Consider the following 27,073-nt stretch of genomic DNA (forward strand, 5'->3'; position numbering starts at 1 on the left):
CTCAGGATTCCAGAAAGGGAGGAAGAGTTAAAATCAGTGTAGCATATGTAAATATTGTCTCTTATTGAAAGGGAAAGGAAGTTCTTCAGATAACCTTTATTCTTTCAGAGAACTATAAACTAAAGACCCAGTCGTCCTTGTAAGCTAGGAAGCTCCCACATCCTTCTCCCTCCATTCTCTAAAGAGGGGGTAAGAAACCTGACTTTTCCTCTTTAAAATGGCATTGCCAGTACTAAGTTTTACAGTTCTTTGGCACCTTATCACATATACAAGAACCTGGAAGCCCAGTATATCTGGAGGACTCTCTAACCAACTATTGGGCAAACCAACGTGTTTCAAGTGTGAAACAGTGTGTTTAGGTTTGCTTGCTTGTATTTTGCATTGGCGTGGGGCAGCGCCATGTAAGTGTGGTCTATAAAGGCTGTGGGTTCTTGCCCTCAGGGCGACAGATTGCAAAAAACGGATTGCCTGCTGCTGTGGAGAGGGGCAATTATTTGCTATTGTTTGCTGAAGATGGGGTATTTCCACCTGGCCTGTTGAGCTGGGGAGTGCTGAGGCTGGTGGGGGACCTACGAGTCCAGTGAATCTGGAGTACTGAGGGGCTTAGGAGCCCTGGGAGTGAGAGAGAAGCGGTCTTCCCTGCCTGTTTGCTTGTCTGCCATTATGAGACTTTAATAAACAAAATGGCCCACCATTTTCTGGCTCCACTGTTCCTTTACCATCTGCCTGAATCCAATGGGAACCTGTATCTGCATGGCCATGGTCATGGCCGCTGGCCTTACATCAACCAAGCTACCTGGCCAAGCCCAAGAAAGTAAAGTTTCTATCTTTTTCTTTTTTAAGGTTTTATTTATTGCCTGACCTGTGGTGGCACAGTGGATAAGTCATCAACCTGGAATGTTGAGGTTGCCAGTTCAAAACCCCAGGTATAATGCTGGTGGCTGAGACCCAGCAGGTCCACATTGGATTCGGGCAGATAGTAGAGAAACTGTAGAGCCAGAAAGCGTTGGGTTATTACCAATTAGTAAAATCTCAGAACAGCAGACAAGCACACAGTCAGGGGAAACTGCCTCTCAGGCAAACTAACAGCAAAATGGCCTCTCACAGCAGCGCGCAGGCAATGTGAGCATCCATGATCCCCCGACTCACATCTCTCTTTATATATAGCACAAGCACCCATAGCTTTATATAGGCTATGCACACGTGCCTCTACCACATGCTGATGCGCTAATCAAGTACAGTGCTTGCAGCTGGTAACCCCACAAGCAAGCCTAACACAGCTGCCCCACACCAGGTGTATGGCCAGTAGCCTCGGCCACCATCACAGCCACCTGGCCCGTGCAGGTTTAGGTTTGCATTTAATCTGGATGATTGTAAAAAAACAGTGGAGCCAAAAACTGGTGAGCCATTTTCCTTTATTTTAGACTCATACCAGCCAACAAGTAAAAACAAACACAATACACCAAAACCCACTCTTTCCGGTTTTTCCCTAGAATCAAAGGCCCTCACCAGTTTTATTCACCTCTGTTCCCTATCTCCTTCTCCTGCACAAACTGGCTTCTCCTTCAGCATTCCACCATTTTGACTGCCTCCTCTCCTCCACGTGGCCTCTCAGCCCTGAAACAAGGTGATCTCTTCTCCTCTCTCTACAAGAACATGGTCTCCTCTCCTTAAAATAGCCTCCTAGCTCCTCCTTTAAAACTTTTCCGCACAAAAGCCCTCCCCCGACATACATTAGCATAACCAAACCCCTTCCCAAGCATAAAAGTAACCAGCCGCCCCACGTGCACAGTGGCCATCTTTTTTTTTTTTTTAACTTTATTTATTCCATTTTTAGGGAGGAGAGAGAGAGAGTGAGTGAGAGAGGAGCAGGAAGCATTAACTCCCATATGTGCCTTGACCAGGCAAGCCCAGGGTTTCGAACCGGCAACCTCAGCATTCCAGGTTGATGCTTTATCCACTGCGCCACCACAGGTCAGGCCGCAGCAGCCATCTCTAACAGAATGAGCATAAAATAACTTACCTGCCCGACACTGGGCTTGCCCAGTCAAGGCACACATGAGAAGCAACTACTATGAGTTGATGCTTCCTGCTTCTTTCCCATTCTCTCTCTCTTTCAAATCAATACAGTATCAATTCACAGTTGCTTTATTTTAGTTGTTTGCTTATTGTATATGCCTTGACCCCAGGGTTTCAAATTGGTGACCTCAGCATTGCAGGTCTGTGCTTTATCAACTGTACCACCATAGGCCAGGCCTAAGTACATTTTTTTTTTAAACCACCAGAAAACTTTCTGAAGGCAGCAACTCCCTCCTTTCAGTATCCCACCCCATTTTCCTCACCCCACTCCAAAGCTTCTTCAGCTTTGTTTCCCAGTTGGTCTATTAAACTATTTATTTGCCTGAGGCAAATTTTCCTCATTCTTTCAGTTTCACTCCTCCCTGCTTGAGAAATTCTGGGCTTGCTCTGGATGGTTTTTTTTTTTTTTCAGTCTCAAAGTTAAAAAAAAAATTTTTTTTCTTTCCCATTAGGCACAGTCCTGTGGCTTTGTTGTCTGCCTGTTGATCACTGACAGGGTTAACGCCAGCAGGTCCTTAAAATACCAAGGGATGGTCCAGGTGGCATTTTCACCCACACCCTAAAACTCCTCATAATTGTATCAGTGCTCACGTACCTATGTGGAAAATACTTGTGGACTGTCAGGCTTAGGGTTTATTGGTTTCAGTTTACACCTTAGGGGAGCAGAGTCCTCATATACATGTAGCCCTGGTACAAGTGGCTCAACCAGCTTCACTCCAGGAGTGGCATCCTAAAAAAAGCAATTCCTTCTACTCCACCCCTTTCATACACCGCCTCCAGCTCCTGCCAAATGGAATAGAAAAAATCTTAGATTACAAGTTTTTAAACTCAATTAATTATTCATTAATATCCAGGCATGGCAGATATATGGTTCTTCCCTTTTCATGGCAGGTCAAAGATGAAATCTGATTATGCTTTGAAGTACGTGTTTCGCCTCTAGAAATTCCCTGCTGAATCTTTATCAGTGTTGTGTTGCCCAGACCAGCTGAAAGTGCCCTTATTTAACCAAGGGAGGCGCACTTGTCTGCATATATAGACAGGAGCCAGCACTGGGAGAAGTCAAACCTGGTCTGCACAATGAAGAAGCAACTAAAGACAAAGGCAGCGCCACACTGTGAGCTAAGTAAGTAACCAGCAACAGCCCAGAGAAGTAGCCCAGCTGAGCCAACAAGGGCAACAAGGACTCCAGCCATTTTATTCCCTAGTTGCAGCAGAGGTTCCCAAAGGAAAAGTTCTGGTTTAGAGGGACTTTCTGAAACTCCCCAGATGTGTTATAGATTCTCAGGACTAATTTGTGCATTTTCTTTTCTCTCCAGGAGAAAATCTGTATGCAAACAAGCCTGTACCAGATAACTAACAATGCTCAGCCCAGTTTTTGGTCCCCAAGTTTTTTTGTACTTTATTTGGATTTTTCTTTTTGCAGTTCATTCTCCTTTTCTCCTCTTGTGAGCTTTTTTTTTTTTTTTAACCAACTATTAAATTTTTATCCTAGCAGTTTTTACATGAAGAAAGAAGTTGGAGTTTATGCTTTTCCTCTCTAGGATAGACTTGGTTAATAAGCTTGGTTATCTTTAATATAAGCTGGGGAAGGGAGTTGTCTAAGACTGTTTCTATAGTTCTGAACAACATTGTAGTAAATTAAGGAGGTTTGTCAGACCATTTGTTTTTTCTCCCTCTAAAGTAACCACTCATGTGGCTACCATCTTCAGCAAAAGACTGTAGGGCAGTGATTTTCAACTAGTGTGCCGTAAGAATTTTTAAAACATGCAATACTTGACTTATTTAGTCAGGGGCATTGACCTCTTTTCCCTTGGATTGTAAAAAAAAAACAAACCAAAAAACAAAAAAACTGACAACAGCCAATACAACAATAGCCATTCGTGTGGATGAATCAATATTATACCTATTTTTTGTCAGATCGGTAAAAAATTATATATATTATTTTGGTGTGTCGCAGAATTTTAGTAATTAACTTATGTGTGCCATGAGATGAAAAGGTTGAAAATCGCTGCTCTACATTATAAAGTTGAGGCAGAGGATGGAGTAGGATTGCTTTGGGGTAGTTGGAGATAAAGCTTGGGGAAAGAAGCGCAGCTTTTGGGTAGGATGGAGGAACACAATTCATTACCAAGGCTTGGGAGTAGGACAGCTAATGCGGTCAAACTGGCTGCACTAGTTGATATTTCGCAGTTCCTCCCAGGTGTGGGGAGCTCTTGGTGGGGCACAGATACTATGATAATGTGGCTCTGGGGGCGAGAGGAAATGGCTCTGCAGGTGGCTACTATATTTTATAGGGTGGAGCTGTACTTTGGCGAACCACGTCTCCAGAAGGAACAAGCTTGACTGCCAGTAGCTGACGTGAAACCGCATAAAACTATCGCAAGAAACTTACCTCTCTTTGGGGTGGCAGCCTCCAGACGTACACTCCGTAGGTGGACTAGATCAGGCACCTGCTCTGTAGGCTGCGGCTCCGCCCAGGCCTCTGGGATCCCGCCCCCAGTATGAGCTCCAGCTGGGCGGAGCCTCGGGATTCGCAGTCGGGTTGCCAAACGCGCGGGGCGCTACCGGGAATACGGAAATCGAGCCAATAGGAATGTGCGGCGGCTGTCCTGTCGGCCAATGGTGGCGCGTGCAGGGGTTGGGGGGGCTTGGCGTTGGCTCCTGGGCTTTGGAGTCGCAGGCGCAGGGACAACTCCTCTAGTGGCGGCGGAACTGGTAAGGTTAAAGGCAGGCGAGGTCAGGGGTCAAGTGGGTGCTCCGTATTCCCCAGACGAGGTGGTAGGGCTTAGGTAGGCTCGAGGACCGGCCTGCGAAATGGCCCCGCGGCGCAATAGGGTACGTGGGCGCGGCGCGAGGCTGCGAGGGCGGTGTGGCCCGGCGGCCCTGAGGCGCGGGGACTGACGGAGCCTTATGGCTCGGAGAGAGAAGAGGGCGCGGGCAGCACGGTTCCGAGTGGGCGGGGAGGGAACACGAGAGTTCGCGGGGCTTCGCCCCTCCCACCCCGCAGTCCGGGAGGAAGGCCGAGCTCCTGGCCGGACGAGGGGCCGCGCGGGCCGGTGGTCGAGGGTGCGGTGACCCGCTTCACGACGCGGAAAAGGCAGATGAGTACAGGCAAAGTCCAGGTGGCCTCCTTTTTATTGCAGAGCCGTGGGGCTGCGTCTGCTCCCTGGGCTGCCCAGTTCTACATGAAGTTCATTTTTGTGCAGCCGACCAGCAGCCCTTGTGGAGGGCCTGGGCAGGCCGCCGCGGACTTGTGTGCAGAGTGGTTTTAGGCCTGTTTGTGGCATATACTATGTTAAGTGGGGAGGACGCTCTTCCTCTCTTCGGTTTCACATGTACCTATTTTAAAGCCATCGCTTACATTTTGTTATATCGCCTTTGGACTCTTTTTCAATTTGTTTTTTCCAAATACCCTACCTCATATATCAGACTATTTTAAAGAGCATCATTAGGGAGAATTCAAGGAACCTGGGCTTGAGAGTTTCCTCTGTGTGTGTTTGTGTTTGTGTGTGTGTAATGAAGATACTTTCATATTGTCCACTACTTGCAAAGGACTGTAATGAAATTAAAGGAATATGACATCTCTTTAATGTGGAAAGTTAAAGCAAAAGTTATATGGAAGGAGAGAGGAGAGACAAGGGGACATAGGCTTCCGGAAACTAGCTGGCCATAGTTGGTGAAACTAGGGGACCATATGTTTACCTGACTCCTGCGGAATCTGAAGCCCTAACAGTTTGCACCGCGTTTTGGCTGTGTAAACCTTTGAGTAAGTGGCTTGGCCTCTTTGTTCTTTTGTTTCTACTTAAAATAGGGATTGATAATAGCAGTTTTATAGCGTTATTGGTGAATATTAAATGAGTTAATATGGAGTGCTTAGAACTGTTCTGGCATGTGAGAGTATTTCTAAACTATTTCCTACATGTGTCTCAAACATTCTAAACTTAACAATTCTGATCTTATTACTTAACCTTTGCTCAGAATCCTGTTAATCTATTGCCAGTGAACCCTTGTCATTAACATTGATCTGAGTGTATAATATAAATTACTTGTGACTAGAGGCTTTATGCTGGGTGTTTATTTTATCATTAAATAACGTTGGAAACGGTCACTATGCTAGGTCTGTTGTGATAGCTGCATTGGGTAAATTAAACTTGAGAACGTCTTTGGTTTAGTTTTTCATTGGATAACATTGTATTTACAGCCTTGGGGCCTAGGCACAGTTTATTTTGGATCCAACACCAAAAAGGCTATGATTGCAGCACACTTGATTTCTCATGTTTCCGGAATGGCCAGGTTGGGACTGCGGAGGGGAATTTCTGGGCAGCCTGGCAGCACTTCTTGTTAATGAATGGGGAAGCGTGGTATGAATCTCATCTGATTCCGCTGTTAGGAAATCAGCGATGTTCCTTAGATGACATATTTATAGGGCTACTAAGCAGCTTTGGTTCAGTTTGACTCAGTGATGTGAAGGTTAGAGGTTACAATGATACCCACAAAGTAAGAGCTTTTCTGTTTTACTCTTAATGCTAAGAGCTTGGGTGGGTGCTGTGGAATCAAAGACATCTTTATTTCCTGCCTCCTTACCATTTGCCTAAATACAAATGTGTGATAGCAGATTTATGCTTTTTCTATGAACCTCAAAGTCCATCTCAAGTTCTATCTGGAAGGCTCTAATGGAAATTTTGAATTCTCTTCCTCAAGGAAGCTACTTTTTATACATGTAGCCTTATTGGGAACTAGTTGCAAAATGAGAAACTGAATTTATAGAAAAGAGCATGGCTTACTCTAGCAGTATGCTGGCCTGACTTGCTGAAAGTTTAGTTATTTAGCTTTGCAGTAAGACAATCTAGTACTCCTGTAGGGTTGAAAGTTGTATATTGGTGTGGTGAGAGTGGAAGACAGTGTTGTGAAATCTCTTAATTTGTACTTAAATAAGGAGGAAAAAGAGTGACATCTTTAAAGAGTTTAGTGTTTGTTGTAGAGAGGAGAACTTTTACCCTAATATTGTCATCTTTCTCATCCGAGTCGCTTTGGTTTGAATAAAATATTTTGGAAAAGAAGGCTGGCAGCATTTGAGTGTATAGAGTATAACAAGGGTTGGGAACCTATGGCTTGCAAGCCAGATGTGGCTCTTTTGATGGCTGCATCTAGCTCGCAGACAAATCTTGAATAAAAAAAATAATAACATTAAAAATATAAAACATTCTCATGTATTACAATCCATTCATTTCCTACCGCTCATGTTCATGGTTGCGGGTGTCTGGAGCCAATCACAGCTGTCCTCCGGGACAACACCAAATTTTTATTGGATAATGCATAACGTACATGGGTCGTTGTATGGCTCTCACGGAATTACATTTTAAAATATGTGGTGTTCATGGCTCTCTCAGCCAAAAAGCTTCCCAACCCCTGGAATATAAGAAGTTAGAAGACCTATACTCCTGTCTCACTCACTGGATGCCATTTATTCTTTTAATAATTTAACACACTATATATTGAACAATTCACATTTATTGGCCCCTGGAGACACAAAGAAGAGCCTTACAGGTATCATCAGGAATATCATTGATAAAATAAAACAGCATATGTGTGTTATAAGCTATATTCAGAATGGAATATAAAGGAGTTGGCCAGGAATGATAAAAATGTATTTATTGTCAATTCTGCTTCCACTTAAAAATTTTAAAATGTTTTATTGATTTGAGAGAGACAGACAAACATCAGTCTGTTCCTGTATGTACCCTGACTGGAGATCAAACTGGCATCCTCTGCTCTTTGGTACAATGCTTTGACCAACCCAGCTATCCGGCCAGAGTACTTAAAATTTTTTTTTTTAATTGCTTTTTGAGAGAGGAAGGGAGAGAGAGAGGAAGAAAGAAACATTACTTTGTTGTTTCACTTATTTATACATTCATTGGTTGGTTCTTTTGTGTGTCCTTGGTGTATGAGGATGATGCTGTAACCAACTGAGCTGCCTGGCCAGGGCCTCCTCTTCTACTTTTAATTTAAGGCCAGTGTAACTATACCAGTTATCAGGAAGACTTAGGTTGGGAAGTTAGGGCGTTCAGTCTTTGTGCCTATCACTAGTGGGTCATCTTGTATGAGTAATTTTTGTTTGTTTTAGACCCATTTATTGCTAATAATCAAGTATCTGTTAAAACGCCAAGATAATGAAAGGAGAAGGCTACAAGTTAAAATTTTTGCAGGTTCCAAAGAGCAGAAGGAGGCATGTTTGAGGCTGGAGAATCGTGTTGCATGTGTTGGCTGTCTACACATAATTTTTCTTTGCTTTGAAGAAAGGTGGAGGAAAATATGTACTTAAAATTGTTAAGGCCAGTCTACATTGGGGAGCTAATACTACCATTAGAATAAATGAGTGGAGTGTAATTTAATGATAATAATTTTTTATAGGTGCCAGAGAAGAAACTACTTAAGCAGGTACGAGAGCAAAACATTTTTTTTCCCCCTGAGGCCAGAAGTAGGTAGACACTGATTTAATAGACTTTATTTTAGCCTGACAAGACGGTGGCGCAGTGGATAAAGCAGGGGTCCCCAAACTACGGCCCGCGGGCCACATGCGGCCCCTGAGGCCATTTATCCGGCCCCTGCTGCACTTCCGGAAGGGGCACCTCTTTCATTGGTGGTCAATGAAAGGAGCACATTGACCATCTCATTAGCCAAAAGCAGGCCCATAGTTCCCATTGAAATACTGGTCAGTTTCTTGATTTAAATTTACTTGTTCTTTATTTTAAATATTGTATTTGTTCCCGTTTTGTTTTTTTACTTTAAAATAAGATATGTGCAGTGTGCATAGGGGTTTGTTCATAGTTTTTTTTATAGTCCGGCCCTCCAACGGTTTGAGGGACAGTGAACTGGCCCCCTGTGTAAAAAGTTTGGGGACCCCTGGGATAGAGCGTCAGACTGGGACATGGAGGACCCAGGTTCAAAACCCTGAGGTCACCGGCTTGAGCATGAGACATGGAGGACCCAGGTTCAAAACCCTGAGGTCACCGGCTTGAGCATGGTTTGAGCAAGGCTCACCAGCTTGAGCCCAAGGTTGCTGGCTTGAGCAAGGAGTCACTCGCTCTGTTGTAGCTCCCTGGTCAAGGCACATATGAGAAAGCAATCAATGAACAACTAAGGTGCTGCAACAAAGAATTGAAGCTTCTCATTTCTCTCCCTTTCTCTCTTTCTCTGTTTCTGTCTCACACACACACACACACACACACACGTAGACTTTAGTGTAAAGGGGTCTTTGAAATTGTATTCAGGGCTTAGAGTTGTATTCCAGGATAGATGTGTCTGGCCAGAAGGCCAGGTTGATCCCCCAAAGGGAAATGTACTGCTGTACATTTCTGGTTAGGAGGAAATCAGAGGAAGCTCACACTATGAGAGCTGGGAGGAATAAAGGCCAAGCTGTACGTAGTCTCTAGAAGTAAGACTTTAGTGAGAGCAGTGAAGGTTTGGAAGCTGGTTAACTCTCAGTGCATTGAGCGGAGAAAGTGAAGAGTTCTATTTAGCAGGTCTCAGGCCCTTTGGATTCTGAAGTCTCTGGTTGATGAGTGATATTTTTGGCTAAAATATCTGTACTTCTTGACAGCCTGGCCACATTTCTTCCTACTGTTATCATCTTTCACACCCAAGCAGCTGGTTTCATTATCAACTATACAGTTGCTTCACATATCTTACTCCCTCATTCCTTTTGCTAATTAATTTTCTTTTATCATTATTAGATGTTCTCTCTCTTTTAAAGATTTTATTTATTGATTTTAGGAAGCGGGAGAAGTAAGAAGTAGCAACTCATAGTTGTTTCAGTTCATTGCTTATATTGTATGTGCCTTGACTGGGCAAGCCCAGGATTTCAAACTGGCGACCTCAGCGTCCCAGGTTGATGCTCTCTATCCACTGCATCACCGCAGGCCAGGTTAGATGTTCTCAATGTCAGATATTTCTTTCAACTAGAAAACATTCTCAAAAGTCCAACTTAGGTGAGAAATAGCAGACTTGATGTTAAGTTGAAACTGGGGTTCTCTGGTAAACCAAGCAGGATTATTACTCTGGCACACAAAGTCAGTAAAATGAACAGTTTAAGCTGGTATTTCAATGGCCTTGTGCCAGAGAAAGAGACACACGCACATGCAGATGCTCCAGTGCTTGTTAAGCACATTATCAATAGTAGCACTGTTTGTACTTTATGAACTAGACATTCTTGTGCGGCTTTCAGTTGAAGACATTCTGATATTATCCACTTAGGTACAGAGGAATAAAGTTTCTAGGCCTTTATCTTTAACACCCACCAGAGAGGCTTTTCAGTTTTGTTCTTTCTGTCAGGCAGTAGATGTAAGTAGTCTTCATCATGTTTTTTTTTTTCCTTCCCCGTTTTATTTATTTATTTATTTATTTATTTATTTAGACACAGAGAGGAGAGAGACAGATAGGGACAGACAGGAAGGGAGAGATGAGAAGCGTCAATTCTTCGTTGTGGCTCTTTATTGCAGCTCCTTAGTTGTTCATTGATACTGCTTTCTCACATGTGATTTGACTGAGGGGTTATACAGCAGAACCAGTGACCTTTTGCTCAAACCAGCGACCATGGGTCATGTCTATTATCCCAAGTTCAAGCCAGTGACCCCGCGCTCAAGCTGGTGAGCCCATGCTCAAGCCGGATGAGCCCGCGCTTAAGCTGGTAACCTCAGGGTTTCAAACCTGGATCCTCTGCACCCCAGTCCAATGCTCTGCCCACTGTACCACCACCTGGTCTGGCTCTTCCCCATTTTATATAGAATTTATTTTCATAAGAAAAAAATAGGATACACTTACTCAAATTTATTAAAAATATTTTTTTTTAATAGAAAGGGAGAGCAAGAGAGAAACATCATTTGTTGTTCTGCTTATTCATGTGTTCGTTGGTTGATTCTTATATGTGCTTTGACCAGGGATCAAACCTTCAACCTTCACATGTTGGAACAATGCTCTAATCAGCCGAGCTACCTGGCAAGGCTACACTTATCCAAATTAAAGAAAATAATTCCAAACTTCACATCTTCAAGAATAATTTAGAAATTCACATGGCTTTTCTAAGCATTTTCCCCTTACCTCTATATATTCCAGTGGAGGCACACTGAGTTTTGGAATATTATAGATGGATGTCCTAAATGAAAAATATTTTTTGTTTTTGTTTAGCAAGAAAGAGACCCCAGGGACAGAAAGACAGTAAGAGAGAGAGAGATAAGAATCATCAACTTGTAGTCGCAGCACCTTCATTGTTCATTGATTGCTTTCTCATACGTGCCTTGACCAGGGGGTTCCAGTTGAGCCAGTGACCTCAAGCTTAAGCCAGCAACCTTGGGCTCAAGCTAGCGACCTTGGGCTTCAAGCCAGCGACCTTTGGGCTCAAGCCAGTGACCGTGGGATCATGTCTATGATCCCACATTCAAGCAGGTGAGCCCACACTCAAGCTGGTGACCTCGGGGTGTTGAACTTGTGTTCTCAGTGTCCCAGGTCAATGCTCTCATCTACTGTGCCACCACCTGGTCAGGCCTAAATAAAATTTGTTTTAATTTTTTTTATATTTAATTTATTGATTTTTAGAGAGAGAAGCAATGAGAGAGAGAAGAGGGAGAGGAGGCGGAAGCATCAACTCAGTAGCTTCTCGTATGTGCCTTGACCAGGCAAGCCCTGGGTTTCAAACCAGTGACCTCAGCATTCCAGGTCGATGCTTTATCCACTGTGCCACCACAGGTCAGGCAGATGTCCTAAATGAAAAAGACTCAGAAAATAGTGTGTCTTCATTGACCTGGAGTGGGAAAATAGAGGAAATAATAATCTTTCATTTAAAAAAAAAGTGGCTTGTGGGCTTGCTTGGTTGAGGCACATACGGGAGTTTATGTTTCCTGCTTCTCCCCCCATTCTCTCTCTCTCTCTATAACCCTCCCACTCTAAAATGAATAAAAATAAAATCTTTAAAAAATGTGGCTCGTAACCTTGCTTATTAAAACACATAGCGTTCAGAAAACAATGTACTCTATGTTTGAACTACTTGGATATTTCAGAGTTTTATTGACTCCCTGTCATCCAAGGGTAGGAGCTTGCCTTAATAAAAAACATCCTTTTTAAAAACTTGTATTTATTGATTTTACAAAGAGAAGCGAGGTTAGAGGAATGAGAAGTATCAACTCATAGTTTCATTTTAGTTGATCAGTTGCTTGTTGTATGTGCCTTGACCAGGCAAGGTCTCAAACCAGTGACCTCAGAGTTCCAGGTTGACTCTATCCACTGCATCACCACAGGCCAGGCCATAAAGAACATTTTGGTCAACATAGGTGTTTAGATTAATAGTAATGGTTCTTGTAGGAGTATCAAGTACTTGAACCTTATAGTAGACCTTTAGAGAAAAGGGAATTTTAGTACGATCTGGAAATCTTTGACATTTTCTTCAAGATAATGTATGAATGTTAAAAAGTTGTAACTCCTTATTATTGTCTAAATCCCTCAGATATCACTTTTTAAAGCCTTGATCTGGCAGTTTCTCTCGTCACCAGCATTTTGCTGGCACTGAACATTGTCTGAGGGAAGCATCTAGAGGAGTCAACTTCAAACATTCCTGTTCACATTTATTTAATCATTTGCTTTCTTGCAAACACTTTCCTGTTTGCATCTTTGAAAGTTCTTTTTCTACTTCAGTGATTTTTCAACCTTTCACATCTCGTGGCACACTTACTACTAAAATTATGTGGCAAATTTATTCTATTTTCTGCCTGACAAAATAGGTATAATTTTGATTCATTCACACTGGCCAGCTATTATTGTCTTGGCTGTTGTCATTTTTTTATTTGACAATCTAGGACAGGGTTCGGGAACCTATGGCTCGCGGAATTACATTTTAAAATATGTGGCGTTCATGGCTCTCAGCCAAAAAGGTTTCTGACCCCTGACCTAGGGGAAAAAAGGTCAGTGCCTCCAACTAGTCAGGTATTGCATGTCTTATTTTATTATTATAATTCCCCCTCCCGCCCCGAAGTTAGAAGGGGGAGGCAGTCACACAGACTTCCGCACGCGCCTGACCAGGATCAACTCGGCATGCCCATCAGGGGGCGATGCTTTGCCCACCTGGGGTGTCGCTCCATCGTGGCTGGAGTCATTCTAGCACCTGAGGCAGAGGCCAGGGAGCCGTCCTCAGCGCCCAGGCCAACTTTGCTCTAATGGAGCCTTGGCTGTGGGAGGGGAAGAGAGAGAGAGGAAGGAGAGGGGGAAGGGTGGAGAAGCAGAAGGCTTTTTTTTTTTTTAGAGATAGAGAGAGAGTCAGAGAGAGGGATAGATAGGGACAGATAGACAGGAATGGAGAGAGATGAGAAGCATCAATCATCAGTTTTTTTGTTGTGACATCTTGGTTGTTCATTCATTGATTGCCTTCTCATATGTGCCTTGATTGCAGGCCTTCAACAGACCGAGTAACCCCTTGCTTGAGCCAGTGACCTTGGGTCCAAAGTGGTGAGCTTTTTTTTTTTTTTGCTCAAGCTGGCGACCTCGGTCTCGAGCCTGGGTCCTCGGCATCCCAGTCTGACACTCTATTCACTGCGCCACTGCCTGGTCAGGCAGAAGTTGCTTGATTGGGCAAGCTGGGGGTTTTGAAGTTGTGTCTTCATCATTCCAGAGGATCAATGCTTTTTCTACTGCGCCACCACAGGTCGGGCAGATGTTTTAAAAATTCTTGTGGCATACCAGTAACACCCAATAAATAAGTAAAAATTTTGTGGCACACCAATGTGCCTCTTGTGGAATACTAAGTGAAAATCGTTGTCCTAGTTAATGCTATCTTTGACTTTATTTATGTAGAGGAGGGGAGGAAGAAAGAGGGGAGAATTACAGTACTGTTCAAAAACATTTCTCTCTAAACTTTACAATTTTAGTTGGAGACCACTGAACATTGACTGGAGCTCTAAAATAAGTGAAATAGTTTTGAGTGCCGTTGCTCTCTACAGGGGAATTTTACAAGAATAAAATACTTCAAATGCAAACTATTTTTTTTAACCACTGGTGGGGGAAAACTTAATGTTATGTATATTTTAATATTCATTTCTTGGAGCAAATTTTTTTTTTTTTTTTTTTTTTTTATAGTGAGAGGAGGGGAGACAGTCTCCTGCAATTGCCCAGACCCGGATTCGCCCGGCAGGCCCACTAGGGGGCAATGCTATGCCCATCTGGAGCCATTGCTCTGTTGCTCAGCAACTGAACTCTTATTGCCTGAGGTGGAGGCCATGGAGCCATCCTCAGCACCTGGGGCCAACTTCCTCCAACTGAGCCATGGCTGAGGGAGTAGAAGAGAGAGAGAGAATGGGGAAGGGGGAGGGTAGAGAAGCAGATGGTTGCTTCTCTTGTGTGCCCTGACCAGGAATCAAATCTGGGACATACACACACTGGCTGATGATCTACCACTGAGCCAACTGGCCAGGGCCTTTTTTTTTTTTTAAGTGTGAGAGAAAGGAATAGACAGGGACAGAGACAGGAAGGGAGAGAGATAAGAAGCATTAACTCATAGTTATGGCACCTTAGTAGTTCATTAATTGCTTTCTCATGTGTCTTGACGTGGGGGGGGGGGGTGTTGCAGCCTTGGGCTTCAAGCCAGAGACCTTTGGGCTCAAACCAGAGATCTTTGGGCTCAGGCCAACGACCATGGGATCATGTCTATGATCTCACACTCAAACTGGTGATCCTGCGCTCAAGCTGGTGAGAATGTCTCCAGCTAATGACCTCGGGGTTTCGAACCTGGGCCCTCAGTGTCCCAGGTCAGTGCTCTGCTCAAAGCACCACTGTCTGGCCATAATTATTCTTTTTTTTTTTTTTTTCTCTCTGAAGCTGGAAACGGGGAGGCAGTCAGACAGACTCCCGCATGCACCCGACCGGGATCCACCCGGCACGCCCACCAGGGGGCGATGCTCTGCCCATCCGGGGCGTCGCTCTGTCATGACCAGAGCCACTCTAGCACCTGGGGCAGAGGCCAAGGAGCCATCCCCAGCGCCCGGGCCATCTTTTGCTCCAATGGAGCCTCGGCTGTGGGAGGGGAAGAGAGAGACAGAGAGGAAGGAGAGGGGGAGGGGTGGAGAAGCAGATGGGCGCCTCTCCTGTGTGCCCTGGCCGGGAATCGAACCCGGGACTTCCTCACGCCAGGCCGACGCTCTACCACTGAGCCAACCAGCCAGGGCCCATAATTATTCTTAATAATAATGTTCTCAGAGTTGATGGATATATGAGGAAGGGCTCTTTGCCTCATTCCAAATGGCTGAAGACCTTTTCCTTTAAGAGCCTTAGTTCCAGATCTGATTTGTGGTTTCTAATTTATTGTGTGTTAGGATAACCTCATTGCCTGGCTTCTTAGAATTGTATGTAAAATAAAAGTAAAAAGGTGCTAAGTGGTGTTTAGGGGCTGTGCTGTGATTGAAAGCCAAGTGGCTGCTGCTACTTTTGAGTTGTCCGATGTGTAAATCTCCTTTAGGTGAGGAGCTGTTGTAAGTGGAATTGGATTTAGTCACTGTTATTGGGGTCTATTAGCTGGTGTTTAGCTATCTGGAGGCTCAAAACCTGATGGGAGGGACATGGCTAGTTGTATATTACAACAGAATTGTTGACATTGGTTACTGTAGCAATGGAAAATGTTTAGCAAATTAGCATGTGGTGGTATGTCTTACACCCCAGAATGTAGATAAAACCTAAAACCTTCTTTGGGTCTGAATTCTGTAATTCTATATGATAGGTATAGTATAGACTATGTAGCTAGATGACCTAAAACGAAAGTGGAGGACTGTTCAGTTAGGAGGAACAAAGGGTTAAGAGTGAAAAACAATTTAAAGAATAAAAGATAGCTAAGAGGAGGTTTCATACCTTTTCCAGTAGGATAGTTATGGGGATATAAGTGTGTGGGAGTGCTACAGTAAGTATTACCTCATCTTTCTGCTTCTGAATTTGGAATTGACTGAGAAGTAGATTCCTTAATCAGTAGATCAAAATTTTTAAAAATCAGCCTTATTGGTGGGGTTGAAGAATACACCATAGTTCTGTGGCCAGTTGAGCTTATTAATGCTCCCTTCCCCAAAGCTGAACTTAACCCAACAGAATGCTCGGCATTTCAGTCACCTCATCCCCACAGGCTGCTTACTGCAGGACTAAGAAGTGCTGGCATCTTCGGACCATTCCTAGCCGTCCTAGTGCATCAGCTCTCCTTGAAAGCCGAGGAGGGGAAGGCTGTGGCCATTAGTTTCTGCTCCCAGTTGTTTAAGGGTTGGAGAATGAGACATAGCTAAAGTCTCTCCTCAGGGAAATATGAGGCTGGGAGATAGTGGTCCTCCACTACTGGTATGCTGGTGAGGTGCTATTTCTCCCCTTTCCAGATAATTGAAGCACAAGTCCTTTGAATAGATCTTTGTCATTTATTTCTAGTCATAGCCTCCTGGGTATGAGGCAATACCGAGGAGAAGGAAAAGTCAGTGCTTTACAGTAAAAAGTACATTCTTCTTGAAAATCAGTTCTGCATTCTTAGCTCCCACACTGGTCCAAGATGATTAGTCATCAGATGTCTAGTGGTTTAAGCAGTGGAACATTTACTTTTTGAGGTCATTTAGATGGTTAACTGGAGGCATCAAAGGCACAATGTACTGATACATTCAGGTAGGACTAGAAACTTCAAAAGCTTAAGTTCCCAAAGTCGGTTAAAACAAAAATTTTTTTGATGCCTCACCCTACTTGAAGTTAATAATTTAGCAGCTTGATCACTGTGCCTCTTATGTCTTTCCTCTATTTCTCAAGCCAAAATTGTAGGTCAAAGAGAATTATAGATCTCTGCCCTTAAAAATTCATACAAATGGGAAGAAGTCAGTCTGATTTTAAATTTGGTTTAGTCTGGAGGCAAAGCAGATACAGGTGATTGCCTTTGTGGAGGTGTGGAGAGCCCCTTGCCCATTGTGCAAGAAGCACATTAGTGGGGAACCTGGTGCTAAACCATTCTATACCACAGGGGTCCCCAAACTTTTTACACAGGGGGCCAGTTCACTGTCCCTCAGACTGTTGGAGGGCCGGACTATAAAAAAAAACTATGAATAAATCCCTATGCACACTGCACATAACTTATTTTAAAGTAAAAAAACAAAACGGGAACAAATACAATATTTAAAATAAAGAACAAGTAAATTTAAATCAATAAATAGACTGACCAGTATTTCAATGGGAACTATGCTCCTCTCACTGACCACTAATGAAAGAGGTGCCCCTTCCGGAAGTGTGGCGGGGGCCTGATAAATGGCCTCAGGGGGCCACATGCGGCCCGCGGGCCTTAGTTTGGGGACCCCTGCTATACCGCCTGCTTCTTTTAAAAAAAGCATTTGCTTGCTTCTATGAATGCCATTAGCCTCAATTTTATTTTAAATAGAGAGACAGGAAGGGAGAGAGAAAGAGAGAGGGTAGAGAAAGAGATGAGTTGCATTGCCTTAGTTGTTCATTGATTGTGTCTCATATGTGCCTTGACGGGGTGGTGGTGGGGCTCAAGCTGAGCCAGTGACCCCTTCCTTATGCTTCAAGCCAGCAACCTTTGGCTGATCCCAGGATCATGTTGATGATCCCATGCTTAAGCTGGCGACCTTGGGGTATAAAACCTGGGACCTCAGTGTCCCAGGTCATTGCTCTATCTACTACTGCACCACCACTGGTCAGGCTCATTTTTTTTAAAAAAATTATTGATTGCTTTTAGAGAGGAAGAGAGAGAGAGAGAGTCAGACAGAAACATTTATCTGTTCCTGTATGTGCCCTGACTGGGAATTGAACCCACAACTTTGGCGTATCAGGATGACACTAACCAGCCGAGATATCTAGCCAGGGCTTCAATTTGATTTTGAAGTCTTGTCAGCAAAAGCATGATTAAAACTTACATTTTAAATTAAATATCTCTTAATCATACTCTGAAAACTATAATTATTTTCAAGTTTATCTAATTTAGTAAAAGAATTATTTTCATAATAAGGGTATGGTTGTACAGAGTACAAAAAGCTGTTTCTGAACTTGTTAATTAAGTCTTTCCCTCTTTTTTCTACTTTGCAGAATCTTATTCTAAGAAAACCATGGTGTTGGGTCCTGAACAAAAGATGCCAGATGGTAATTTACAGTTTTTGTGTTACTGTCTAATTTTTATTTGGAATTAGGCTTAAGTCAATAACAGAAATTTACTATATTTTCCCTCTTGTTGTCTATTCCAACATAAATTGTCCCCATTTGCTCTCCCCCAGCCAACAATATCTTTATGGAGACCTGCTCCATTCAGAAGGCACAATCTGTGATTTATGCTGTAAATGAAAAAGGTTTTATAACCACAGAGACCTGCCTCATCTTGTTTCCAAGTCTGAAATGAGACAAGATTAGCTACAAGTCTGGTTTCTATAGCAGTAATGCTTGCAAAAGCAGTATTATTCACACACCTGTTATAAAAACCTCGGGTGCTTTGGCTGATGATGGCATTTCAGATATTTATGGGGCAGTAAAATACTGCCTGTGCACCTTATACTGTGTATTTGATTAGAGCTTCTTGACTGCTTTGACTAATCCTTCCTAATTCTAAATTTCCCTTTTAGAACTTTCATTCCCTTTCTTATAAATTTTCTTATCAGTTCAGGGCCACCTAAAGTAAAGTGGGTCAGCTTTCTATAGAAAGAAAGCCTTTTGTTTTTATAATTGGGGGTTGTAAAGATTTCTTGGAAACACTGAGAGTAAAGCTTTGTGGTTCAAAATATCCATTTGATGGCTACAACAAACTGGGTTTTGTGTCCAGTTCCTCCCCCTTTCTGCATCTAAGATTAACTGAAAACTGCTGGGGTCAGGGGAACACTGACCTTGGTCATAGATGAGCCCTGTCACGAGGGTCACCCCGTGACCTGAAGCTCTTCACTATAGGCCTTAGTCAGGAGGCAAAGGAGTTCCTACTTGGTGGTTTCCCTGGAGCTTCACATTTTAGACTGAACTGTGGCAGGATTTTGTAACTTCTACATTTTTTGAGAAGCCTCCCGGAGGTATAACGTCCAAGGATGTTTCTTCAAGTAAATCATACCAAATATTGGGAAGAGTGGTGGTGGTGCTGGTGGTGTGTGTCCCACTATACTGACCTGATTTCTTTCTTCTAAGAGTTAGGATTTAGGGTAGTAATGAAGCTAGTCTGGAAATCTAATATATTGAGCTATAGACATCAGTGTTATTAGAGGAAAATTAAATGTTTCTAAAAATTACCAAGTTGGGCCCTGGCTCGTGGCTCAGTGGATAGCACATTGGCCTGGCATATGGACGTCCCAGGTTTGATTGCCAGTCAGGGCACACAGGAGAAGCAACCATCTGCTTCTCCCTGCCCCTCTTTCCCTCCTCTCTCTCTTCCTCTCTGCAGCCAGTGGCTCAGTTGATTCAAGTGGGGCCCCAGGCGCTGATGATAACTTGGTTGGTCAGAGCACGTCTGCCTCAGGTGCTAAAAATAGACCGGTACTTGAGCATCAGCCCCAGACAGGGTTGCTGGTTGGATCCTGGTTGGGGCACATGTGAGAGTCTGGCTCACTATCTCCTCTCACCTAAAAGAAAGAGAGAAAGGGAGGGAGGGGGAGAGAGAGAGAGAAAGAAAAAGAAAGGAAGGGAGGGAGGGAAGGAGAGAGGAAGAAAGGAAGGAGGAAGGGAGGGGGGAAGGAGGGGGAGGGAGAAGGAGGGAGGGAGGAAGGAAGGAAGGAAGAAAGGAAGGAAAGAAAGAAAGAAAGAAGGGGAAGGGGAAGGGAAGGAAGGAAAGGAAGGAAATTAATAAGTAAGAAACCCATTGTGAGATTAGTGTTAAAATTGATCTTGAGCTGGTGACTGGGGAAGGGAATGAGAGGGAGTTTTTTTACCATAAGCTTTTTTGTATTTCTCAACTTTTCAATCATGTGAATGTATTGTTTATTCAAAAATTAGTTTATTAAAAATATAAATAAAAATAAAGTGTTAGAAGTAAATTGAGATACAGTCAGGTTATTGGTCTTGTGCCTTGAATTAATTAATTAAATTAAAAAGATTTAATTTCAATAGTACTAAGGATGAATTGTTAGCATATTTAAAAAAAAAATTCTTTTAAAAATCTGTTTATTCAGATGAATCTTCTGAAGAACATGGAGACTCTGCCAGTCTTGGTGCCATCAACCCTGCTTACAGTAACTCCTCTATTCCACAGTCCATTGGGAACTCAGAGGAGCCCTTCACCACCTATTTTGATGAGAAGATTGCCATTCCCGAGGAGGAGGTTAGTGACAGGCCCTTGGAAGAAAAGTTATGTAGGAAAAACATGATTGAAAAGTCTGCTGAACGACGACTCAAGGTCAACAGCCTCAGATCTAATTTTTGCAAGCAGTCTCTGAAGACTGAGTTTTGGTAATCAGAATAATAGAAATTGTTAAGGAAAATGAGGGTTTTGAAAACAGTTGCTAAGTTGTATTAGCATTATTTTGATAAAGGAAGTATGAGTTTTATGTTCCAATTTTACAATGGGTTTTGTCCCATTTGGATAGTGGTTGGCACAGAAGTACTGATATTGTTGTTACTCTGGTTTTAAAATGAGAAGCTGATGGAAAAAAAAGAGAAATGAAAATAAAGCCACAACAAAATAAAATATCTTTTCAAACTCCCCCCCCCCCCCCCCCCCCCCGGGCAAATGAGAGGCTGATAGAAAAGAGCAGGTAAGGGAAGGGCTCTTCCTTGGACAGAGAAGTGGCCAGCTTATTGACAAGAAGTGGATAAGATGGAAGTGAAACTTGGGCATACCCAGTACTCAACATCCTAAATCTTTTGTTCTTATGAGGCTGATGTTGTTGCTTTATGTGTGGTAAAATAGATTGGCAGTTTGGAGGTGGTAATTGGTTTGATCTCTTCCTCTCGTACAGTACTCTTGTTTTAGCTTTCGTAAACTCTGGGCTTTCACGGGACCAGGCTTTCTTATGAGCATTGCCTATCTGGATCCAGGAAACATCGAATCTGATTTGCAATCTGGAGCAGTGGCCGGGTTTAAGGTAAGCGTCTAGTCCTATCCGTGTCCCTTTTAACACATACAATACATTTTCACATCCTTTTCCTCCGTTCTACCTTATTGGATATCAACCTCTGGACCGACATGCAGATATTTCACTAGTGTGACACTTAGGTGAAAAGTACTGTCCTATCAGGTTTTTTATTTTATTTCACATAATTTCCTTGAATAAAGGAGAAACTGCAGATGAGAGAAACTAAGGCTCAGAGAGGTACAGAGAGGTACAAGGAGACATACCAGGTTATGTGCAGAACAGAACCTGATAATAGAACTCAGGTCATTTGATTCCTGACCTGAGCTCTTTCCTAAATATACTATTTCCCATTCACATTGCCAAACAACCAAACAAAAAAACCTCAGTTGTCTAATGAGTGTCTTGGTGGGATTTTGTTCTCTAGCTGCTCTGGGTTCTTCTGTTGGCCACCATTGTGGGACTCCTGTTGCAGCGCCTTGCAGCTAGACTGGGAGTAGTCACTGGGCTGCATCTCGCTGAAGTGTGTCACCGTCAGTATGCCAAGGTGAGCAATGTACTGTTCTGGTTGTCTGTCGCTCACATCATAGGAATCTATGTGCCTGGCAATTTGTGCTGGCCCTACTACTGTATGCTGAAACAATGGAGGACTTCGGGCTCAGTGGCCCTGAGGACTGGAAGTCCCAAGGGAAATTCTGTAGCCTCCTCTGGCTGCCAAGCAACATTTCTATGCTCCTTCAGAATTTTTTTTTTTTTCAGAGACAGAGAGAGAGTTAGAGGGATAGACAGGGAGACAGACAGACAGGAACGGAGGGATGAGAAGCATCAATCATTAGTTTTTTGTTGCGTGTTGGGACACCTTAGTTGTTCATTGATTGCTTTCTCACATGTGCCTTGACTGCGGGCCTACAGCAGACTGAGTAACCCTTTGCTTGAGCCAGAGACCTTGGGTCCAAGCTGGTGAGTTTTGCTCAAACCAGTTGAGCCCGCACTCAAGCTGGCGAACTCGGGGTCTCGAACCTGGGTCGTCCGCATCCCAGTCTGACGCTTTATCCACTGCGCCACCGCCTGGTCAGGCGCTCCTTCAGAATTTAACTTGAGATTTACTTTTTTTCCAGAAGGTTTCCTTAGAAAAGAGCTGTTTAAACATTTACCATTCACTCTGCCTTCTGGCTCCTGTGGTGCCCAGCCCGTGGAGGGGTGTTCTTTAAGCACTTTTATTCACACATTCATATCACTCTTACCACCTCGCATTATCCATATTTTCTTTCTGTTTAACTTTGCCATAAATTTGAAAAAAGTTTCTTCTTTATAATACAAACTATTTGTGGCATGATCTTTAGGTTTGCTAATAATTATTTTTCAATTCAACTGACCCTGGATGTTACACAGTCTTCTACAGCTTCCTTCTGCACACCTTGCCTTTCTTACTGCCACCTACGACAGAAATGGAGTCTGTGTCTGGAAGATAGCTTTAACCTAGCTTCATCTTTAAATTTAATTTTTTAAATTTAATTTGCATTTATTAATTTAAAGGCCCTGGCTGGTTAGCTCAGTTGGTTGATTGTTGTCCTGAAACAACAAGGTTCCAGGTTTGATCCTCATTAGGGCCCACACAGGAAGCAACCAAAACATGCATGACTGAGTGGAACAACAAATGCTTCCCTTCCCCTTCCCCTTCACCTCTCTCTCCCTTCCCTTCTCTCTGTCTAAAATACACACACACACACACACACACGCACGCACGCACGCACGCACACCTGACCAGACAGTGGCGCAGTGGATAGAGCATCAACCTGGGATGTGATGCTGAGGACCAAGGTTCGAAACCCTGAGGTCCTGAGGTCGCTGGCTTGAGCGTGGGCTCATTGGCTTGAGCACAGTGTTGCCTACTTGAATGTGGGATCATAGACATGATCCCATGATTGGTGGCTTGAGCCCAAAGATCACTGGCTTGAAGCTCAAGGTTTCTGGCCTGAGCCCAAGGTCGCTGGCTTGAGCAAGGGGTCACTGGCTCAGCTGGAGCCCCCCTGCAAGGCATGTACAAGAAAGCAATCAGTGAACAACTAAAGTGCCACAGCTATGGGTTGATGCTTCTCATCTCTCTCACTTCCTTTCTGTCTGTCCCTGTCTCTCTCTAAATTTAAAAAAAAAACACAATAAAGATTAAGCCCTGGTCAGATAGGTTGGTTGGTTGGAGCATCATCCCAGTGTGCAGAAGTTGCTGGGTTTGAGTCCCCGGGATCCCCCTGGCAAGTCCCCTACAGAGTGATGCTCTGCCCATCTGGGACCGCTGCTCAGCAATTGAGCTATTTTAGCGCCTGAAATGAGGCCATGGAGCCATCCTCAGCACTAGGGCCAACTTGCTCCAACCAAGCCATGACTGTAGGAGTGGAAGAGAGAGAGAGATGGAGGGATAGAGAGAGAGAAGGGGGAGGGGTGGAGTAGTAGATGGGCACTTCTCTTGTGTGCCTTGGCTGGTAATTGAACCTGGGACTTCCATACACACCAGGCCAATGCTCTACTGCTGAGCCAACTGGCCAGGGCCTAAATAATGTTTTGTGGGGTTTTTTTTTGTTTTTTTTTTGTGATAGAGACAGAGAGAGAGTCAGAGGGACAGATATGGACAGACAAGAAGGAATGGAAAGAGATAAGAAGCATCAATTCTTCATTGTGGCTCCTTTAGTTATTCATTGACTGCCTTGACTGAGGGGGGTGGGCTATAGCAGAGTGAGTGACCTCTTGCTCAAGCCAGCGACCTTGGGCTCTAGCCAGTGACCATGAGGTCATGTCTATGATTCCACAATCAAGTGAGCGACCCTGTACTCAAGCTGGATGAGCCTGCGCTCAAGCCGATGACCTTGGAGTTTCAAACCTGGTCCTCCATGTCCCAGTCTGATGCTCTATCCACTATGTTACTGCCTGGTCAAGCCTAAATAAATTTTTTTTATAAGTTTATTTGAGCCAGGCTGACAACATGTACCAGGAAGCAAAATCTCAAATGATTTTTTTTTAATTTGACTTTTTTATTTTAGAGGTGGGGACACATCAATTTGTTGCCCCACTTATTTATATACTCATTGGTTGTTTTTTTTGTTTTTTTTTTACAGAGAGAGAATCAGAGAGAGGGATAGATAGGGACAGACAGGCAGAACGGAGAGAGATGAGAAGCATAAATCATTAGTTTTTCATTGCGACACACCTTAGTTGTTTATTGATTGCTCTCTCATATATGCCTTGACCGTGGGCCCCCAGCAGACTAAGCAACTCCTTGCTCAAGCCAGCGACCTTGAGTCCAAGCTGGTGAGCTTTTTGCTCAAACCAGGTGAGCCTGCACTCAAGCTGGCAACCTCAGGGTCTCGAACCTGGGTCCTCTGCATCCTGGTCCGACGCTCTATCCACTGCGCCACCACCTGGTCAGGCCATTGGTTGGTTCTTGTATGTGCCCTGACTGGGGATCAAACCCTCAAACGTTGGCATATTGGGACAACACTCTAACCAACTGAGCTACCCAGCCAGGGCTAACCTAGCTTCCTCTTTAGATGAGATACTGCTGATCTACCTCTGGTTTGTCCTAAATGTTTAATCTCTCCTAGCTGTGAGAAAGTATCCCTATCTTTTTTTCTTAAAAGAAAACCTTGGTAATTTTTAATTTTTCTAAGCTTCTCTTTCTTTATGTATCTTAACAGTTGTTTTTTGTGACAGATTTTTGGGTAGTGGATACCTGGAGGTGTTCTTTCTCTGGCCTCAGTAGGCCAGCATTAACCAAATTTATCCTTCACTTGCATTGTTTGACCAGATTAATTTCCTATTTTATTATATACCAGCCAATTCTAGCCACTTTGCTCTGAGTCCTTTTGTGTTATCTGTCCTTTTTTACTTGCTTCCATAATATTATTACATTAAGGATGACCCCAGCCTTTTCACATTTGTTTTGTCTCTTCAGCTACAGTCAAGATTGATATTTTATTCCACAGTAATTTTTTATTATCTGTGAACAATATTTTGACAGTATTAGCATCCTCATTTCCTCCTAAGACTTTTAGCTTGATTTTAGACAGGAAATTAATTAATGAAAATTCCATTTTTTCTCTTGAATGGAAGGGAAAGAGAAAAAATTAGGATCAGCTGCTGCCCAGACCTTGACTTGTAAGCTCCACCACATAGAAGCAGCCTTGCCTTCTCCAACTGGGGGCCACAGTGCAGTAAGGGGTCAAGTGGAGCCAAGTTGTGGTACTTTTATCTCTAGACTAAAGGCTTATAAAGGACTGTTTATAGATTAGTTCCAAAATGTGAATTTCAAACTATGGGGGAAGTTCTGAGAAATGATGAATTTGAACCATGTCTCTCTTTTTGGTATTTAGGTCCCACGAATTATCCTTTGGCTGATGGTGGAGTTGGCTATCATTGGCTCAGATATGCAAGAAGTTATTGGCTCAGCCATTGCCATCAATCTCCTGTCTGTAGGAAGGTGAGGGGGCTTCCCTCTAGAAAGTAATCATATTTTGCTAGATTTCATAGCAAATGTAAAAACAAAAATCCCACTTATATTCAATTTTCAAGATTCAACTCAAGCTTATTATATATACTTTCTGTGTAGCCTCTCTGGGGCCACCTTCCTCTTTCATGGCAGATGTAGGCTGTATATCTTCCATGTTCTCGTGTTGGGTTATAAATACCTGTATTATGCATATGTCTTTTATTTGTGTAGTATTGTATATCATAATTATTTGTATATCAGATTATCCCACTAGACAGTGAGCTCCTTGAGGGGTAAGACCCCTTCTTTTCAGCTTTGTATCCTAAATGTCTGACATAGTAGATATTCAAGTTTGAATGAATATTATTCAGTTGTTGCTGTGATCCTAAACTACCCAAAGCCTGGCCTGCTGCCACTGTCCTCTCTCTCCCAAGTCCTTGCTTCTCCAGATGTATGTATGAAGAGCTTTTGGGAAGAAAGTGCTTCTCAATGTTTCCTTTCTTTCCTTTAGTTTCCATATCTTATCTTTGACCTAGGGTCCCTCTCTGGGGTGGAGTTCTCATCACCATTGCAGATACCTTTGTATTTCTCTTTTTGGACAAATATGGTAAGTAGAGTGGGAATGGAGGGATTAGACAAAGAAGCTACTTTTTCATTATGTGGCTGATGGGGAAGTCTGTCTCCTGTGAACTCACACTTTTACATTTTCTCCTTTAGGCTTGCGAAAGCTGGAAGCATTTTTTGGCTTTCTCATCACTGTTATGGCCCTCACATTTGGATATGAGGCAAGTGTTCATTAGCTTTTTAAAACAAAAATTTTATTTTGCCTGTATTATAAAAGACAGTATAATGCTAGCATGTGTTAAGGAAAAGTTAATTGCTTCCTCTTCTTTAAGAGGCTTGAGGTGACCTCTAAAAATGGTTTGCTATTTTTTTGACCCAGAAATCATGCAAAAGCATCCACATGTAGAGGTTCATATCTTTGTGTTCACTTTAAGAATACTCTCAATGAAACTGCCCAGGCCATCAAGAGTATACATATCAGAAAGGCCATCGAGTATTTGAAGTATGTAACTTTATGGAGGCATTCTGTCATGACAATGGTGGAGGTGGTAGGTGTACCTAGGCCAAACAGTGGGGCTGGACACAGGGTGATGGCTCCAAAAAAGTGCTGAATTTTTGCTGCACATGCTTAAAAAGGCAGAGTGCCCTAGCCAGTTGGTTCAGTGGTAGAGCGTTGGCCCAGTGTAGGGATGTCCCGAGTTCAATTCCTGGTCAGGGCACACAGGGGAAGTGACCATCTGCTTCTACCCCTTCTCTCCCTCTCCGTCCTGTAGCCATGGCTCTATTGGTTTAAGCAAAGTTGGCCTTGGGTGATGGCTCCATGGCCTCGCCTCAGGCACTAAAAAATGACTTTGTTCCTGAGCAATGGAGCAACTGCCCCAGATGGGCAGAACATCGCCCCCTAGTGGGCTTGCCA

The 27,073-nt window shown here is 43.4% G+C and overlaps 1 protein-coding gene across 5 annotated transcripts in view; it reads left to right on the plus strand.

The window, feature by feature from the left end:
• The first annotated feature begins 3,106 nt into the window (after positions 1-3,106).
• Positions 3,107-27,073, plus strand: part of SLC11A2 (solute carrier family 11 member 2) — a 41,354-nt gene continuing 17,387 nt past the window's right edge. Inside the window, exons 1-8 of one of the 5 annotated variants that reach the window (XM_066354081.1) lie at positions 3,107-3,202; positions 18,163-18,216; positions 20,214-20,362; positions 21,000-21,125; positions 21,541-21,660; positions 25,478-25,584; positions 26,130-26,200; positions 26,311-26,378. In XM_066354081.1, coding sequence (XP_066210178.1) covers positions 3,157-3,202; positions 18,163-18,216; positions 20,214-20,362; positions 21,000-21,125; positions 21,541-21,660; positions 25,478-25,584; positions 26,130-26,200; positions 26,311-26,378 — 741 coding nt within the window. In that variant the 5' untranslated portion in view covers positions 3,107-3,156. Of the gene's footprint in view, positions 3,203-4,674; positions 4,795-4,970; positions 5,202-5,227; positions 5,846-8,492; positions 8,518-18,162; positions 18,217-20,213; positions 20,363-20,999; positions 21,126-21,540; positions 21,661-25,477; positions 25,585-26,129; positions 26,201-26,310; positions 26,379-27,073 lie in introns of those variants that run through there. The other 4 variants (XM_066354047.1, XM_066354074.1, XM_066354056.1 and 1 more) reach the window with 4 other exon arrangements.

The sequence above is a fragment of the Saccopteryx leptura genome, chromosome 1, assembly GCF_036850995.1.
Source record: "Saccopteryx leptura isolate mSacLep1 chromosome 1, mSacLep1_pri_phased_curated, whole genome shotgun sequence".
NCBI lineage: Eukaryota > Metazoa > Chordata > Mammalia > Chiroptera > Emballonuridae > Saccopteryx > Saccopteryx leptura.